Here is a 20,741-nt window from a genome sequence, read left to right on the forward strand (position 1 = left end):
CAGTTTTCATTCCAATCCCTAAGAAAGGCAATGCCAAAGAAGGCTCAAACTAATGCACAATTGCACTCATCTCACACACTAGTTAAGTAATCCACAAAATTCTCCAAGTCAGGCTTCAACAGTATGTGAACTGTGAACTTCCAGATGTTCAAGCTGGTTTTAGAAGAGGCAGAGGAACCAGAGATCAAATTGCCAACATCCGCTGGATTACTGAAAAAGCAAGAGAGTTCCAGAAAAATATCTATTTCTGCTTTATTGACTATGCCAAAGCCTTTGACTGTGTGGATGACAATAAACTGTGGAAAATTCTGAGAGATGGGAATACCAGACCACCTGACCTGCCTCTTAAGAAATCTGTATGCAGGTCAGAAAGCAGCAGTTAGAACTGGACATGGAACAACAGACTGGTTCCAAATCAGGAAAGGAGCGAGTCAAGGCTGTATATTGTCACCCTGCTTATTTAACTTATATGCAGAGTACATCATGAGAAACGCTGGGCTGGAAGAAACACAAGCTGGAATCAAGACTGCCGGGAGAAATATCAATAACCTCAGATATGCAGATGACACCACCCTTACGCAGAAAGCGAAGAAGAACTAAAGCGCCTCTTAATGAAAGTGAAAGAGGAGACTGATAAAGTTGGCTTAAAACTCAACATTCAGAAAACTAAGATCATGGCATCTGGTCCCATCACATTATTCCAAATAGATGAGGAAACAGTGACAGACTTTGTATTTGTGGGCTCCAAAATCACTGCAGATGGTGGACTGCGGCCATGAAATTAAAAGTTGCTTACTCATTGGAAGAAAAGTTATGACCAACCTAGACAGCATATTCAAAAGCAGAGACATTACTTTGCCAACAAAGGTCCATCTAGTCATGTATGGATGTGAGAGTTGGACTATAAAGAAAGCTGAGTGCCAAAGAATTGATGCTTTTAAACTGTGGTGTTGGAGAAGACTCTCGAGAGTCCCCTGGACAGCAAGGAGATCCAACCAGTCCATCCTAAAGGAAATCAGTCCTGGGTGTCACTGGAAGGACTGATGTTGAAGCCGAAACTCCAATACTTTTGCCAGCTGATGCAATTTGATGCAAAGAGCTGACTCATTTGAAAAGACCCTGATGCTTTGAGGGATTGAGGGCAGGAGGAGAAGGGGACGACAGAGGATGAGATGGTTGGATGGCATCACTGACTCAATGGACATGAGTTTGAGTAAACTCTGGGAGTTGTTGATGGACAGGGAGGCCTGGCTTGCTGCTGTCCCTGGGGTCGCAGAGTCAGACACAACTGAGTCACTGAACTGAAAAGTTTAAAAAAAAAAGGAAGAAGAAGAAAATGCACTATTGTAAATATACTGATTCTTTGCAAGACAAACTACAGTAGATTCTTGAACAAAAACAGGATAGTGACCCTGACCCCTGCACAGTCAACACCTTCACATATAACCTTACAGCCCTGTGTATCCTCGGTTCCGCAACACATATTCAACCAAATTTAGATCCTATAGTACTATTCATTGAAAAGAAATCTGCACCTAAGTGGACCTGTGCAGTTCAAACCTGTGTTGCTCAACAGTCTATTGCATCCCCCCCAAAATCCCTACACTTACAGTTGTGGGAGTGGAGAAATTTGAAAGGCTGTTTCTAGCAATTTTAATGACACTGTAAGGCAAAATAAGCATGGGGCCAAAATAAGCCAAGACTTTATAATCAAATCAAGAGGGAAGATTTACTCTACTGCATCTCAAAACATTTTACAAAGCTACCATAAATAACAACCTTATATTGCAATAAAGACTAACAAAAGGTAACAAAAACCAGAGGTTCTAGAAATAGATCCATACACATGTTGATGGTTCATGACAAAAGGGCACAAAAAATAGTAATCAAAGGACAGCCTTTTCAATAAATGGCTATGGGTTAATTTAATATACAAATTTGGAAAAGTTACAAAAATTGAATCCTGTGTTACACAAACATCAATTCCGGGAAGCTTATAGCTCTAAATGTTGCTAGTAAAAAACAGAGCTTCTAGATAATAACACAGAATACATCCATAAGCATGAGGTAGGGAAAAATTGGACACAAAAGCAGTATCATACTAAAAAGATCAATAAAGCAAAGTATGTTAAACTTCTGCTGTTCATCAACAGACAAATTAAGAGAGTAAAAACCAATAACAGCATGGGAAAAGATATTTGCAACATATGTAGCAACAAACAGCTTATATATAAAACACAAGAAAAACTCTTTAAAAATCACGTACACACACACCACATATGCCATATGGCTGGGTCAACAGGCTATATTCATACAGATAAAACACATACTATTTCAAAAAAAGAAGAAAATAACAAACACATGCTTTGTATACAACCTAAAAACCACATATTCTTCATACTAAAAGGACTTCTTTAATAAATCTGATGTCTCTCTCCATCAATCTTGTCTTTTTAGCCAAAAAAATTTTAAATAACATTAATTTGATTTCCCCTTATTGTAAATCTTAGTATTTTTTTAAAATTTTCATATGTAGATGGGTGTCTTCTATGACAGAATTTAAAAGAGTACTGCAAAAATATTGTGATGATGGCCTCTATGCTTGAATCTAGATTTCTCTAGCACTGTTTCAGGATTCTGTATTTTAGAAAGGCATTATTCCAAGAAAAATATTTGGATTTAGCAGCATCTCCATTATTTTACCTGTATTTTGAGTGTTTAAGCAAAAAAAAAAAAAAAATTCAGTCAAAATACTTAAAAGCTTTCTTATATTAAAGATTTTTCATTTGGAATACAACTATATTAATCAGATAAATGTTATGTACTTAATTAAAATCTTGCTGGCATAATTTCCACAAAGGTGAGTGAATCAAACAAATCATTTCATTCATGAAAAATGTGTACCACGTGTGGGTTCCAAGTAATCTCCATCCAATTCAAACAACTGATAACTAGGTATCTTTGTGGTTAAGAGCAAGACCATCTTGGGTTCACAGCTTTTGACATTAGTCAGCCACATATTTAAGTTAATTACTTTATTCTCTCAATTTCAGAATGCCAGTAAAAATTCCTATCTCCTAGATTCCTTAAAAGATTTGACAAGATAATGTTAACTAATGCTCCTAATATATTGCTTGGTAAATATAAAGCACTGACTGTGTGCAAGAAAGATTGTCCCACTACAATACTAATGCTGGGATATACTAATGCCAGGAACTTCCATCATATAAGCAGTTTTAAAAACTGATCAGATGCTCTTAAGCAACATGGGATACTTAGCTAACAGTAATAGCTGTTGAGTTTACTGCTTTGTAATTAACATCTACCTGCAAGATTGTCAAGCATGAAGTTCAGTAGCTTTCGGGTTCCATCTGGGTCCTGGTATAAATTGAGAATATCCTGTGATAAAGGATTGCCTAAAGAACAGAAAAATAAAATCTGTTAAGAGTTACAATTGGAAGACAAAACAAACATACATGATAAAACAAAATTCTAATTTTCTAAAGTGAATTTTACTGTACTCAGTCTGTTACATAAATTGAAAGAAGTCATATGAATTAAATATTCTGGTGAGACAGTTATAAAGAAAAACTTCAAAAGATCTAGTTAGATTTCACTGTTTATACTGCATATCTATAATTTGGGTGTCTCAAAATCACATATATACATACATACACACACAAATATACATATTAATCTTGGTCAATTCTGAAGTAATATCACAAACTGGCACTTTGAAGTAACCCCATAGGTTCCACATGTATCTTTGAAGGCAATATTCTAAATGAAAGAAAAACAGCCTTGTGTGAGAAAGAATGAATGATATTATTAAAAAGGAGAGTCTTCCTAGTTAGAATATTATACATGGAGAAAAGGAAGATCCTTCAAGTGAAAAGAAAACTTATCATTACCAAGATGAGTTAGTGAAATATAGAAGGAAATAACAATTTTTTTAATGACAGTGATCAGGGATATCTGAATACTATAACAAAACAAGCTACTGTTAACAGCCTAAATGTTTACTTAGGAATAAAGACAGTATTTGTTAAGACAAGCATGCAAAAACAGTAAACAGATTTGAAAAAACAAAAAGTATAGAACTTCCAGAAATGAAGTTCCAACTATTAAACAAAATCTTCAATACAACATACACCAACACAAATATCTAAAATTAAATGACACTGACCAATTTAGTGGTTAGAAAGAACATGGAGAACCTGGAACTCTCAGAAGTTGCAGGACACTGGTGGAAGTGTAAAATAATGCAACCATGGTGAAAACCTGGTGAGCGGTTTCCAACTGACTTGAAAGTGGAAAAGGAAACTTTCTGGGTTGGTGGACATGTTCTACATCTTGAGCTAGGTAGTGGTTACACAGATGTAACCACTAATTTTTTGTCAAAACTAGCCAAGCAGCATCCTTAAGTATTTAGGTATTTTACTATATGCAATCAGGCTTCCCTGGTGGCTCAGTGCTAAAGAATTCACCTGCAGGAGACCAAGTTCAATCCCTAGGTTGGGAAGATCCCCTGGAGGAGGGTATAGCTACCCACTCCAGGATTCTTGCCTGGAGTATCCCATGGACTGGAGAGCCTAGCTAGCTATGGTCCACAGGGTCACAGAGTTGGATACAACTGAAGCAACTGAGTGTACATGCAAGCACGCACTGCATGTAATCATAACTAATAAAGTACTAGGGGTGGGGACCATGAATGAGGGACTTTCCTGGGAGTCCAGTAGTTAAGAATCCACACTTCCACTTCAGGGGTGTAGGTTAGATCCCACATGCTGTGTGGCGCTGCCCAAGTATGTTAGTTGCTCAGTCATGTCCAACTCTTTGTGACGCCAGGGACTGTGGCACACCAGGATACTCTCTGCCCATGAAATTCTCCAGGCAATAACACTGGAGTGGGTTGTCATTTCCTTCTCCAGGGGATCTTTCCAATCCAGGGATTGAACCCAGGTCTCCTGCACTGCAGGCTGGTTCTTTACCATCTGAGCCACCAGGGAAGCCCAAAAAACAACAAAAACAAAATGAAACAAAACAAGAAACCATGAATGAGTTAGGTAGTAGATTACACCAGCTGAAAATAAAACAAATGAACAGGAAAACTATACCCAAAGAAATTACCCAGAATGCACCACTGAGCATCAAAAAGATGTAAAGCACAAGACAATAAAAATATGGGACTTAGAGCAAGAAATCTTAATGCACAATAAATTGGAGCTCTGGGTAGATCAGTACTTTGTTTTCTGCTCCAATATGTAAAGAGATTAGAAGTTGATTCTTGCTGAGAGTTAAGAGACTTCTTCCTGGAGGAGAGGGAGGAAGTTATCATTGGCAAATGTCTTAAATTTGTAGGTGGCCAAGATAAGGAAACACCTGGAGCAAATAGCAGACTAACCAAAAGGTTTAAAAGAAAACGCTGGAAATGAGATGTAAATATGGGCTCTGAAAAGCCCAGACATATTCCTGGGACTCTAGAAGATAAAATGTATATGGAGACCTATGCTCATGTTTAGGAAAACACCTAAAAACAGCCTAAGCTCTCACCTCTGTCTGACCCTGAGGTTATGCAATGAAAGAAGTGAAGGACAAAGCCGAATTATAAACTTCCTGGCTGATTACTGATTGTACGCCCCCAAACACACACTGAGCCACTTGGCCAAGAGTGGGAGACTTACTAGTGACAGGCATTTATCAAAATCTCTGGCCAAGCACTAGCTGACCATAAACTGAATAAAGGCCTTAATGGCCACATATGATAAAGCACACAAAATTAGTTCTGAGAAATCACTAAAGCAACAAACAACATACACAACAAGCAGCAACAACAGACAACCCCGGGAAGGGGAAAGAGTCTAATTTTAAAGTTGCCACATTATTTTAAAAGTACAATTCTTAACCAAAAACCTATGAAACACACAGAGAAACAAGAGAGTATGTCCTAAACACAGGGAAGAGATCCATCAATAAAAACTGTCCCTAAGAACAATAAAAACTGTACCCAAGGATTTACTAGAAAAAACTTTGAAATCTACTATTTTAATATGCTTAAAGAGCTGAAGAAAACCATGCCTAAAGAATTAAAGTATGAGAATGACATCTCACCAAATAAAGAATACCCTAAAATAAACAGAAATTATAAAAGGAACAAAATAGAAATTATTAAATTTTTTTGAAAATCACTAGAAGGGCTCAAGAGCAGTACCGGATGGGTAGAAGAAAAGATCTGTGACCTTGAAGAGAAGTTATTTGAAATTACACAGTCTGAGGAAAAGGAAGAAAAAGGAATGAAGAAAAATTAACAGAGCTCAGAGATGTATCAGACAACAAGTATACCAACTTATATACAATGGAGTCCCAGAAGAGGAGGAGAGAAAAGAACAGGAAAAAAACTAAAAGAAATAATGGTCAAAAGCATCCCATATTTAATGAAAAACATTAATAGAAGAGGCCAAATAAATTCCAAGTAAAATAAAATGTAAGAGAGGCCCTGGACAAATTGTAATAAAACTGCAAAGTCAAAGAATCTGACAGTCGTGACACATGGTGTACCAAGCCTCAAAATAAGATTAACAGCTGATTTCTCATCAGAAACTATAGAAGCCAAAAGGCAGTAGAATAACACATTCCAAGTACTAAAGGAAAAATAAATGAACCATCAATCTAGGAATTCTATATCCAGCAAAAATATCCTTCAAAAATAAAGGGGACAGAAAGATATTCCCAAATAAACAAAACCTGAGTTTCTCACTAGCATACTAAGCCCTCAGCAAATACTAAACAGATTCTGTTAGCTGAACTGAAAGAAAACAGAACAGTAACTTGAATCCATATGAAAAATCAGAGTACCAGTAAAAGTATTCCACACAGTAACATATTAAAGACAGTGTAAATTTAATTTTCTAACTTTTTCCCTCCTATTTAATATAAGAGATAAATGCACATAGCAATAATTATAAATCTATGTTGACAGGCACACAACATAAAAAGATGGTATTTGTAATGATAGCAGCATAAAAGAGAAGTGAATGGAGATACAGATGCAAAGTTCTTTTATATTACTGAAATTAAACTGCTACTAATCCAAATTAAATTACTGTAAACTAAGATGTTAACTGTAATCCTTAAGGTAATCACTAAGAAAATAACTCAAAATAATACAGCAAAAGAAACAAAGGAATTAAATTGGTACATTGGGAAACATCCATCTAGAACAAAAGAAGGCATTAATTGAGGAAAAGTGGAACAAAAAGAACATAACACATACAGAAAACAAATGGCAAAATAACTGACATGAATCCCACTTTATCAGCAAACACGTTAGATGTAAGTGGATTAAACTCAGATTAAAAAGCAGAGAACTACAGAATGACTAATAAAACAAGACTTATATGCTGTCTAGAAAAGGCACACTATAAGGACAAAAATAGACTGAAAGTAATCTTTTACAGAAAGAGATACACCCTACAAACAGTAACCAAAAGAGCAGAAGTGGCTACACTGAGATAAGGATAACCTCAATGTCTTGTATTAATGAAAAACTGAATTAGTAGTTAAGAACTTTTCAACAAAAAAAATTTCAGGCCCATATATTTTTACTGGAAGAGTCATCCCATAAGGTAAGAAAGCAATAATACAAATGGAAACTATTCAAGATGTCTAAGTAACACTTTTCAGTTCAATTTACAAAGTCAGCAGTATCCTGGTATCAAGCCAGACAAAAGCACTGCCAAAGAATATACTACAGAATGTCTTATTATCATAAATGTATAAATCTTCAACAAAATACTAGCAATACAGTATTTCAACAATATATTAAAAACAGAACACATTATGGTCAAGTGGTATTTAAAATGGGACAAGAAGGTGAGTTCTATCTATTGACAGAAGGCTGATTATTACTGAAAACCACCAATGTAATTCAGCAAATAAAGAAGAAAAGTCATGCACATCTCAACAGCTGCAGAGAAAGAATTTGACTAAATTCAACCTGTACTAATGACAAAAATCCTCAGCAAAAGTGAAGTAATAGAAAAGTGAAAAGTGAAAGTCATGTCCGGCTCTTTGCCCCCCATGGACTCTACAGTCCGTGGAATTCTCCAGGCCAGAATACTGGAGTGAGTAGCCTATCCCCTTTCCAGAGGATCTTTCCAACCCAGGGATCAAACCCAGGCCTCTTGCATTGCAGAAGGATTCTTTACCAGTTGAGCCACAAGGAAAGCCCAAAGTAACAGAACGGAAATTTATTTAACCTGAAAAAGCATCTACCAGAAAGTTGCAGCTATTAATAATATAATTCACAATGAAAGACTGAACACTTTTTCTCCATAAAATTGAGAATGGAGCAACAATGTGCAGTGTCACCATTTCTATTTAATATTGTCCTTGGCAGTGTGATAAAGCAAAAAAAAAACACACACACACAGAGAAAGAAATGAAAAGATCTGTACTCAGAGATTAAAAGGTTGTAAAAGTTCCTAGAAGTAATAAGTTTACAAATGTTTCAAGGGACAAGGTCAATATACATTTAAATAAACTGATTTTAATTATATAAAACATCAGTGAATAATTGGACATTTAAAAGGCAATATCATTTACAATAACATCAAATAACCAGCAAATCCAGCAAAAATATATAAATCTAGCAAAATATTTCCAAGATCTACATACTGAAAACTACGAAACATTGAAGGAATAAAGAAAACTTGCATAAATGAAGAGGTACACAGTATTCATAGATTGGAAGACTCAATATTAAGGGTTAACATTAAGATATTTATTCTTCATCCAAACTGATCTACATATGCAATACAATTCCAATTAAAATTCCAGCAGGATATTTTGCAAAAATTATAAGCTGATTCTAAAATTTACATGGAAACGCAAAGCATTTATATGTGTCAATGCAATTTTGAAAAATAACTACAGAGTTGGAGAACTCATACTATATAATCTCAGAGCTTATCATAAACCTACAGTAATCAAACATTTTGGTATTGGCAAAGATCAGTGGACAGGATAATATATCTAACAGTAGACCCACATATCTTTGGGTCAAACAATATCTTTGTCAAAGTTGCAAGAAAACTCATGTAGAAAGTATAACCTTTTCAATAAACAGCTGGAATGACTGGGTGTGCATACATAAACGAACAAACTTTGCACCATATACACAAAAATTAATGCAAAACAGACCACAGACCTATACGTAAAACCTAACTATAAAATTTCTAAAAGAAAATCTTCATGTACTTGGATAAGGTAAATAATACATCTTAGGTATGACACCAAAGACAATCCATAGATGAAAACAAGTGATAAATAGGACTGCAACAAAATGGAAAATTGCTTTTTAAAAGTTTCTAATCGAGGAAATAAACATACAAGCCATAGACTGGAAAAAACATCTGTAAAACATACATTAAAAAGGACTTGAATCTAGAACATTTAATGAACTCTCAAAATCTCAGTAATTAGAAAATATCAATTAGGCAAAAGTTGCCATAATTACTCATCAGAGAAAAGACAAATTTAAACCACAATGAGATATTACTATACCTTACTAGGATGAAAAAAAAATAGAACATACTGATAATACCAAAAAGTGCTGACAAGAAGGTACGGCCAAATAAAACAGTCTCATATATTTGGCAGAAATACAAAATGAAACATCCACTATACTCCATTATCAGCCAGATAAACAGTCTGGCAGTTTCTTACGAGGTTTAACATACATTTACCATACCACCTGGCAGTTCCACTCCTATCTATTTACCCAACGAAAAGAGAAACTTACTTTACATAGAAATCTATACAAATGTTTACAGTGCTTTTATCCGTAATCAACCATAACTGGAAACAACCCAAATGTCCTTCAACTTGTGAACAGATAACATTTAGTAGTATATCCACACAGTCAGAAACTACTTAGCAACAGAAATGCACTATCAAAATAGACAACACTGATGAACCTCAAATACATTAAGCTACATGAGAGAATCCTGACTCAAATGTTTACATACTATGTTTTCATATATGACATTTCTGGAAAAGTACCTGCCGAGGGCTGATGATAGTAGGAGAAGGTGTTGACTTCAACTAACACAAATGAATTCTGGACGATACAAGAACAATCTTATCTCTCAACTGTACTGGTGGTTATGCAACTACATACATCTGTCAACATTTACCAAATGTGAATGTCTGGCAACAAAGAGGTCATTTTCACTCCAAATAGTTTAGTAAAAAGTTGATAAAAATTTAATTTTTTCAAAACTATATTCAAGATCCAATTTCAAGAGTGACCACTAAGAATTCAGAAATAAAATGTACAAATCCCAAACCAAAAGAAGTATACAGGTTAAGAAATGAACAAAGGGGGAAAAAAGTCTGTTTTAGAAAGGCAAAAAGAGAAAAATCACACAAAGAATGGAAGCAAATTGTAGGATGGCAACAACACAAGACTATCAACAACTGGAATAGAGTTAAGGTAACTGGTTTGAACCCACACATTAAAAACAAAAAAAGTCAGACTAGATTAAGAACAAAGACCAATTATATACTATTTGTAAGAGACATCTATCTAAGCATAAGTACATAGAAAAGTTGAAAGTAAACAACTGAAAAAAAGATACATTCAAACAATTTCCAAAAGAAAACTTGCATAGCTATTATATTAGATAACAAGACTATAAGATGAAAACACTAACAAAAGGCTCAGACATACTATCAGGTTCAATTTACCTGAAGGTAGAGCAATTCTTTGGCCACCAACTCACTGGAAAAGAACGACCAACTCACTGGAAAAGACCCTGATGCTGGGAAAGACTGAAGGCAAAAGGAGAAGACAGAGACAGAGGATGAGATGGCTGGATAGGATCACTGATTCAATGGATATAAATTTGAGCCAACTCCGGAAAATAGTGAAGAACAGGGAAAGCTGGCATGCTACAGTCCATGGGGTCGCAAAAAGTCAGACATGACCTAACAACTGAACAACAAGAGAAATATACAGGCATAGATGGTATACCTAATAAAATAATCTCAAAGGCTATAAAGCAAAAGCTGACAAAACTGCAAGGGGAAAATGAACAAATCCAGAATTTAAATGGAAATGTTAGCATATACAACTTAATTATTCAAAAAGCAAACAGCCTAAAATTTATAAAGATACAGAAAATCTGAGGAACACCAACAAATTTGATATAATAGAGAAATATTTATAGACATGAGTCTAACAATTAGAGAAACAATACTCTTTTCAGATGCAGTAAAACATTTATAAAAATTGATCACATACAAGGTCATAAAGCAAGAATCCAAAGATGTCAAAGAACTGATTCATACAGGCTACCTTAACTGCCTATAATGCAATTAAGTTTAAAGCTAACAAAAAAAGAAAGCTAATCTAAAGTCACACATGCATGGAAATTTTAAATAACTGATGAGTCAAAGAAGGTATAATAACCTATATTAATAATAAAGTTTCCCAGGAGGCATAAATGGTAAAGAACCTTCCTGCCAATGCAGGAGACATGAGAGACACAGGTTCAATCCCTGAGTTTGAAAGATCCCCTGGAGGAGGGCATTGCTACTTACTCCAGTATTCTTGCCTGGAGAATCCCATGGAAAGAGGAGCCTGGAAGGCTACAGTCCATAGGGTCACAAAGAGTTGGACACAACTGAAGAGAATTAGCAGGCACACATGCATAATAATACTTAGGCCAAAATAATGAGAATGTTTCATATTAAAGCATAGGATGCCAAAAAACTGCCAAGTAAATTTATAGTCTTGACAAAAAAAAGTATGATCTTAAATACTTTTATTTATTTTCAAATAAGGAACTCTAAGTATGAATAAGCCATATATCCAACTTAAAAAGGAAAAAAATTGTAATACTGATAAATGGAACAATAGAATAAAGAAAAACAAAAACAAACCAGTTTTTAAAAAATAAAAAGCAACACTGATTCACTGAAAAGAACATAACTGACAAACCCCTGGGGAAATAAATTAGAAAAAAGATAGAAGACACAAATAATCTTACTAATGAAGAAAGGGATAATATAAACAGAGCCTAAAAATATATCTAGAGAATATCATGAACACTTTTATGCAAACAAATCTGAAAACTTTAAAAAGCTAAAAAATTTCAATATTACAGATATGGTCCAGCAAAACTGACTCATGAACAATTAGAAGGACTTGACGGTTCTTATAACTACAAATACATTGAGATGACAGTTTCACCAGGCAATGATAGTTTATGGCCTTGTTCCACAAAAATTTCAAGAAATGGATTAATTACATACTATACAAACTCTTTGAGAAAATTAAATAAGAACAGTAAAATACAGGTCTATCTTATTCGTGAACAGATAAGAAAACTCTTTAAAAAGTTGTTGGGAAAGGCAACCCATCAGTGTCCCTGTGTTCCGTTCCTCAGTCTTCGAGAGTGTAACTGATTGTGAGGTTTATCTGTCTCATGATATGGAGCAGGTTCTGTAGCTAAATAGGCAACTATTAATAAATAGGTCAATGCAGCCAGAGCACTACTTCCATGTAACTCTTTGCACCTCTGGGGAAGCAGGACCAGTTTTTTGTAGTTAGCTATAATATTTGTGGCTTGCTTGCAAGGTGCTGGACCTTTGGACTTGGATTACTCAACTGCAATGCAAACTGTGTGTACACAACGTGTGTCTGGACCCATCTTGTAGCTTCAATGATAATGTTCTTTGTCTCTGACCCAAGAGTCTCATGTCTTCTACCACTATCCATGAAACAATAATTGGCTAACTTAATAGCTTGTTCAAACTACCATACAACTGAACTCATTTCACCTGCTAGCAAGGTCATGCTCAAATCCTTCAAGCTATGCTTCAACAGTACGTGAACCAAGATTTTCCAGATGTATAATCTTGATTTAGAAAAGGCAGAGGAACCAGAGTTCAAAGTGCCAACATTCCTAAAAAATGCAAGGGAATTCTAAAAAAAATCTGCTTCATTGACTACGCTAGAGTCTTTGTGTGGATCGCAAAAAACTGTGGAAAACTCGTAAAGACATGAGAATACCAGACCACCTTATCTGTCTCCTGAGAAACCTGTATACAGGACAAGAAGCAACAGTTAGTACCAGACATGGAACAACAGACTGGTTCAAGATTAGGGAAGGAGTGTGTCAAGGTTGTATATTGTCATCCTGCTTATTTAACTTATATGCAGAGTACTTCATGGGAAATGTTGGGCTAGGAGATTCACAAGCTGGAAGCAAGATTGCCAGGAGAAATATCAACAATCTCAGATATGCAGACAATACCATTCCAATGTCACAAAGTGAAGAGGAGCTAAAGAGCCTATTGATGAAAGTCAAAGAGGAGAGCGACAAAGCTGGCTTAAAACTCAACATTCAGAAAACTAAGATCATGGCACCTGGTCTCATCACTTCCTGGCAAATAGATGGGGAAAAAGTAAGAACAGTGACAAATTTTATTTTCTTGGGCTCCAAAATCACAGCAGACAGTGACTGCAGCCATGAAATTAAAAGATGCTCCCTGGAAGAAAAGTTATGACAAACAGCGTATTAAAAAGCCAGAGACATCATTCTGCCAACAAAGGTCCATATAGTCAAAGACAGTATTTTCCCAACAGTCATGCATGTTTGTGAGAGCCTGACCATAAAGAAGGCTGAGCACCAAAGAATTGATGCTTTTGAACTGTGGTGCTAGAGAAGACTCTTGAGAGTCCCTTGGACAGCAAGGAGATCAAACCAGTCAAATCTTAAAGGAAATCAACCCTGAATACACACTGGAAGGACTCATGCTGAAACTCCAAAACTTTGGCCATCTGTTGTGAAGAGTCGACTCATTGGAAAAGACTCTGATGCTGGAAGAGATTGAGGGCAAGAGGTGAAGGGAGTGACAGGGGATGATATGGTTGGATGGCATCTGTGACTCAATCGATATGAGTATGAGCAAACTCTGGGAGATAATGAAGGACAGGGAAGCCAGGCGTGCTGCAGTTCATGGTCACAAAGAGTCACACACTACTTAGTGACTGAACAACAATGCTCTCTGATAGATTATCTTTCACTTATTGATTTACAGACACTCATTAGATAATACAGAAGTAAGTACCTTGCCTCCTATATGAGTGACAACTAGATTTTTAAAATGCCACTTGTAAAAAGGTACTGAGAATGTTAGATAAACGGGTATGTAGTTATTCATTATATTATTTTCTTTAAAATGTTACTCTTTTTATATTATGATATATTTAGTGAATTTAAAAGTTCACATAGTAAAAGAATCTTCAACTGTCACACTCCTTTTTATTTCAAGGGTGATGAGCAATTCGTGGGAGAAAGGTAGAAATTTTCAGTTACTGAAGTCAGAAATTTTTTATTATTTGAGGACATAAATGTTTAATGCTTGAGGAACTCTTTGGCCCGTATGTCACAGAAAGTATTGCTTTACCTTAGGACATGAATTTCAAATTATTTAAAACTTACACCTTTTCTTTCATAAAACTAATACAGTTTGAATTTGTCTTTTAAGTGACTTAACAGAACATTTCCAGCTTACTGGACTGGCCATGTATGTAGTTTTTAAATTGGCCTTCTTCATATCCTAACTCCTAAAATACCCAACCCACCACTCATATTCAAGTCTCAAAACAGAATTTCTAAAAATTAACTTGGTGAGCCAGGATGATCAAAATCATTATCAAAATGTCAGTATCTATGCTTCAGAGGAAGACAGGAAATGGAAGAAAGGCACTCCTTTTTCTAGTTTGAAGACAAAATGGAATCCCAGAGGCAATCCATTTTCATTATTTCTTTTAAATATATCACAACACTATTTTAAATGCTTCATTCCACCCCCTCCCCCTTTTCTAGACACAAAATACTACTATGTGGTTATTAAAACTGATGATGAATTATTTCAAGTTTTACCTCCCTAAGAATATAGAGCTACCATTCATTAGGGACACTTTATTCCTTCAATTCCTTCATAAAGCCAACCCTGTTTTTTACCATCTTAAAGTTATGAAAGAAGGTTGGAAGGGCTCTGATTTTCTTTCATTTCTAAAAGGTCCTTACTCTTCCATACTGATTACCTGAACATAAAATAGCACTGCCAGAAAAACAAATCTTCACAGAAGAGGAAAGGGCTGCATACAGGCATTTCCCATAGAACAAACTGAAGTTTACTGAAAAGGAATTTATTCGAGAGCACAGAGAAAACTAAGTTGCATCTAGTAAAGCCTAACTGGTGCCTGACTTGAAAGTCTAAACGGAGATTTTAATAAATGTAAATCATCAGCAGACAAATCTCTAAAACTAAAGGCCGACCAAAGATTATAGTTTGGAAGACTAACATTTAACCAATAAAAAAGAAGCAAAGACTAAGGAGACAACAGATATTCAGGATGATTCATTCAGTTGATACACAGTATAAATTTTCTGAGAACACATCTCTACATGAGATAACATGGAATAGAGTTGAGAAACAGAAGATATATAATATTTGCTTTTTTAGGAATGTTACACAGTATAAAGGGTAAGTCCAATTGGGTTCAATAGCAAATTATTCATTTGTCATTAACATGCTCTGCATCAATATGAGAAAGAGGAAAACAGCTCTTCTGATTATTCTTCAAAGTAAGAAACAATGGTTATCTTTGGAGACAAAAAATATACAATTATTATAATCAGTATGAAATTGTGAGTTCCATATTTTTTGAAATCTAAAATTATACAAAATGATAACCATTCATACTTATTAAGAGGAACAGAAGCCCCCACTCCAACTCTAGCTGGATAATTGTTTCAACTATAAGAATAAGATTTAACATACAGAGAATAAGGTGAAATTCACACCTTGGGTGAATCCTCAAGAAAATATTTTAGATAAGTATCCCCCTGTCTGTTTACTTCTTACATGATTTAAAAAAAAAAAAGGCAGTAAAATCCTACAAAGAAACTAAAATCACAAGTTAGACCATTCATATAATGACCCAATTTACAAAGGGTTAATTGTATAAGGCAGAGAAGGCAATGGCACCCCACTCCAGTACTCTCGCCTGGAAAATCCTATAGATGGAGGAGCCTGGTAGGCTGCAGTCCATGGGGTTGCGAAAAGTCGGACATGACTGAGCGACTTCACTTTCACCTTTCACTTTCATGCACTGGAGAAGGATATGGCAACCCACTCCAGTGTTCTTGCCTGGAGAATCCCAGGGACGGGGGAGCCCGGTGGGCTGCCGTCTCTGGGGTCGCACAGAGTTGGACACGACTGAAGTGACTTAGCAGCAATTGTATAAGGAAGCCTAATACCACTTTCTTCATTTCATTCATTTCAACAAATAACATCAGCAATCCTACCACTCTTATTCAAGCTTGTTTCTTAATGCTCCATTGTATGACTTGAGCAAACACAAACAGAACATGTTCATGAGACTTAGTAGTCTTTGAAGAAGGAAAATAAAACATACAAAAGTGTATATTTTATAAGGCTTTGATTAATGTTCATTCCTTATTAGCACAAAAAATGTTTAACCAATACAGTAAATCTGCATTTAGTCCTCTGCATTCAAAATAAGCCTTTCTTCCTATGCTATGCTAAGAGAAAAATACACAAAACAAGTATTTATGTGATTTGAGTATGACTTTCATCCCAAACTGAGATGATACCATCAGAGGATGGATTAATATGCTTATATATAAACAACTGCTCTTACTATGTGTGGCTCATTTTCACTGTTATGCTTTTCCCTTATATAATATGTTAATGCTATCTACTCTATCAAAATCAGACATTCTGACTGAGGTTATAATTTATTATATTACATCATTGTTTTTAAATTTTTTTAAATGGGAAAAAAAAACTATAGCGCCAAGTGTTAACTTAAAATATCTCCTCTAAGAAAATTCAAAGGTTTACAGAAAATTAAAAATAAAATTAAAAAATTTTCCTTCCATACAAGCTTGTAAAAATGATGGGAGCTTGTTTAAATCCTGAAGCTCAATTTGATACAGAAGAACCACTTTTCTCTTAAGAGGAACATATAGTTATAGCCTCAAAATTATACTAAAACCTGACCTAAATGTAACCAAAATGGCCTTTAAAAGGTTAAGACAGCTTCAATACTGAGTGTCAATGCTATCATTTAGAAAAGAAAAATCACTCACCTTTCAAACCTAGAGTTTGTAGCTGGAAGAGCCGACCAAGTTCATAAGGCAAAACCCGTAACAGATTGTTATTTAAAAGCAATTCCCTGTTTTAAAGAAAAGAAAAAAAAAAACTATTTTAACATATCAAACTTTATTAACACACCCACAGTTGCTATTCTTAACCTGCCTTTTAAGACACCATGAGTGATATCTACAATCAAGCCATTATTTCTCTATATTCATCCCAAAATGTTGTAACTACCACATTTATTAAGTGTTTCTATGAATTTACTCATTCTCAAACACAAATTAAAGATATAGGAATTGTGTATCACTCTCAAATCCACTCCCTTTTCTTGCTCACCCAAAATTCCTCTCAGATACAAATCAAGAGAGACAGATATTTTATGTATTCAAAGACAACAGATATCCTCGAACCTAGCCTCCTCAATCACAGAAAAAAAAAATTTTTTTAAATAAACTTCAGGATTCACTACACAGTAGCCAGTAACCCATTCAAATTTTACAGCATTACAACTATAATCACTTCAAGATACAACAATCACTGACAGAAAATATAAACATTAAAAATAAATAGGATAGTATAAACAGGATGGCACACATGAAGATCTGAATTTGACTGTGAAATTTGGGGCAGATTATAGAGAAAATAAATGGCCAGTGTTATTAATTAATGACTAAAAGGTATAAAATCAGACACCTAAGAAGTATAAAAAAATAACAAAAACATATAGTAAAGGGATGGTGAAAAAACAAGATTTTTAAAATTTTAAATTTAAACATGATAGCAATTTTTTAACATTACTACTCAACAGTAAAAAGGCAGGAAAGTAATCCTGATTTTCACTGGTTCCCCCATGCCTCAATGAGTAAAGAATCCATCTGTAATGCAGGAGACATAGGAGATGTGGGTTCAATTCCTGAATCGGAAAGATCCCCTGGAGGACGAAATAGCAACCCATTCCAATATTCTCGCCCAGAGAATTCTAGGGACAGAGGAACCTGGCAGGTTACAGTCCATGGAGTCACAGAGTCGGACACGACTGAGTGACTAAGCACACCACATACAAGGTCTCAAGATGCCTATAAAATTTTCTCCTATGAAGAAATTCTTAAAGAATCCTGTTTTTGTTTGTGTTAGTCACTCATTCATGTCCAATTCTTTGAGACCCCCATGGACTGTAGTCCACCAGACTCCTCAGCCGTGGAATTTTCCAGGAAAGAATACTAGAGTGGGTTGCCATTCCCTTCTCCAGGGGATCTTCCTGACCCAAGGATCAAACCCAGGTCTCCCACATTGCAGGCAGATTCCATCTGACCCACCAGGGTTTCTTAAAGAATCCTGAAAGACTAGAAATAAATCCATTTATTATCAGGTTTTTAAGGTTTCCTTAAGGAGTTGTCCCATCACTTCATGGGAAATAGATGGGGAAACAGTGGAAACAGTGTCAGACTTTATTTTGGGGGGCTCCAAAATCACTGCAGATGGTCACTGCAGCCATGAAATTAAAAAGACGTTTACTCCTTGGAAGAAAAGTTATGACCAACCTAGACAGCATATTGAAAAGTAGAAACATTACTTTGCCAACAAAGGTCCATCTAGTCAAGGCTACGGTTTTTCCAGTGGTCATGTATGGATGTGAGAGTTGGACTATGAAGAAAGCTGAGCGCCAAAGAATTGATGCTTTTGAAGTGTGGTGTTGGAGAAGACTCTTGCAGGTCCTTTGGACTGCAAGGAGATCCACCCAGTCCATTCTGAAGGAGATCCCCTGAAGGGATTTCTTTGGAAGGAATGATGCTAAAGCTGAAACTCCAGTACTTTGGCCACCTCATGAGAAGAGTTGACTCACTGGAAAAGACTCTGATGCCGGGAGGGATTGGGGGCAGGAGGAGAAGCGGACGACAGAGGATGAGATGGCTGGATGGCATCACAGACTCGATGGACGTGAGTCTGAGTGAACTCCAGGAGTCGGTGATCAACAGGGAGGCCTGGTGTGCTGCGATTCATGGGGTCAAAAACAGCCGGACATGACTGAATGACTGAACTAACTAACTAACTAAGGAGTTGTAATGTGTAAGTATACCTTGCTCGTAAAATATGTTCCTAAAAGCTTTACTAGTAAGCAAATCATATTTTCCCAATTATTTCTGATTAGTCTAGACTAGTCTGGCCCCAAATACTTCTGATGAGATTTGTCACCTGAGTGTAAAGCAAGAATAAAGTATTTTAGCCTATCCCACCTCAAGTCTGTCCAAAGAAATTGGTAATACATGCCCATTTCCAGCCAGAAAACTCCAAATTTAAAGGAAGGAAGGAAAAGAAGCACTCTATGGAGGCCAACTCAAGTACTATGCTCAGGCAATTTATATCATTTAATCTTCACATACATATGGAAAGCCTGCTTACTGTAAGATGAGTAGCCTCCCGTAAATATTTGCATTTGGTAAATTTACAGTTTTAAACAGTTGAGTCACATTTACATTTTCTCACCTGAGAGACACCATGTTTCCTAGTTCTGCTGGTAAACTTCTGAGTTTATTGGATGACAGATCCAGGTAAACCAGATTATGAAGCTTGGCAATATCAGGTGGAATGCGACTAAGGTAATTGTCATTTAGGTGCAGCGCTGTCAAGTGTGTCAATGACCAAAGTGATGTACTTAAGCTCCGCACTCTACCTAAAAGGCAAGATTTGGATTCATCAAACTCTAGGGCCAAGACAAAAACTGAGCTACGAGCACCAAAAAGTGGGAGAAAAGCCCATAAATGCATACAGATACTCTGACTGTGACATTTTAATTTTGCATTAAATGCTTTTGACTTCTTCCAAACACAACTGGTCCTTCTTTAATTCCATGCAACTTCTGTCTGACAACCATTCTTTCTCATGAATCTACCATGTATTAAAATAAGCTGCAACATAACAAGGAGACCCTTAGATTAAGGGTGATCACATGTCTCAAGGAGAAAGCATGGGGCTCACCTGAGCTTTTGCAGTAGAATGGTTCTGAAGTTTTTTTAAGTCATGGTACTAACTTCTCACATACTTCATGAAAATTAACAGTACAAGGCTAATCTACACCTAGGGTTTGAATTAGTCTACATACTTTAAACAGACAAGAGTAATTGCTACGATTTAGAACTAATCTTAGATTAGCCACCAGGAAAATCATTTTGCTCCCAAAGGAGATATCTTCCCCAGCTTTCTCATATTTCAATTATACATTAATAAATCTGGTTTAAGATTCTGCATTAAGTGCAACACACTCCAGGAAATGGTCACACATTAAGCTTTACCAATGAGTCAGCATCCGACAGCTAGGGTAGAACACATACTGGAAAAAGAAGACTCGGTTCAGAGTCCTAATTTCTAACATTTGTTAGCCATATTAAGCATAAGCAAATCACAGAGTTTCAACTTCTGTAAAACGTGCTATTATCTTAACAATAAACTTATATGAAGAGACTTTTAAAACTTTTTACCAAAGTGAAATGGTAAAAGATTCTGATTAAAAGAGCAGTGGAAGGTACAGAGGGCAAAAA

At 35.8% G+C, this 20,741-nt stretch overlaps 1 protein-coding gene across 3 annotated transcripts in view; it reads right to left on the minus strand.

Moving 5' to 3' along the window:
* The window catches only part of CNOT6L (CCR4-NOT transcription complex subunit 6 like), a 62,016-nt gene that overhangs the window by 38,698 nt on the left and 2,577 nt on the right, over positions 1 to 20,741 (minus strand). For all 3 annotated transcript variants that reach the window (XM_068975055.1, XM_068975054.1, XM_068975053.1), the window contains exons 2-4: positions 19,690 to 19,876; positions 17,196 to 17,281; positions 3,327 to 3,416 (exon numbers count right to left, since the gene is read on the minus strand). In XM_068975055.1, coding sequence (XP_068831156.1) covers positions 3,327 to 3,416; positions 17,196 to 17,281; positions 19,690 to 19,876 — 363 coding nt within the window. The remainder of the gene's footprint in view (positions 1 to 3,326; positions 3,417 to 17,195; positions 17,282 to 19,689; positions 19,877 to 20,741) is intronic.

This window comes from Capricornis sumatraensis, chromosome 7, assembly GCF_032405125.1.
Source record: "Capricornis sumatraensis isolate serow.1 chromosome 7, serow.2, whole genome shotgun sequence".
NCBI classification, from domain to species: domain Eukaryota; kingdom Metazoa; phylum Chordata; class Mammalia; order Artiodactyla; family Bovidae; genus Capricornis; species Capricornis sumatraensis.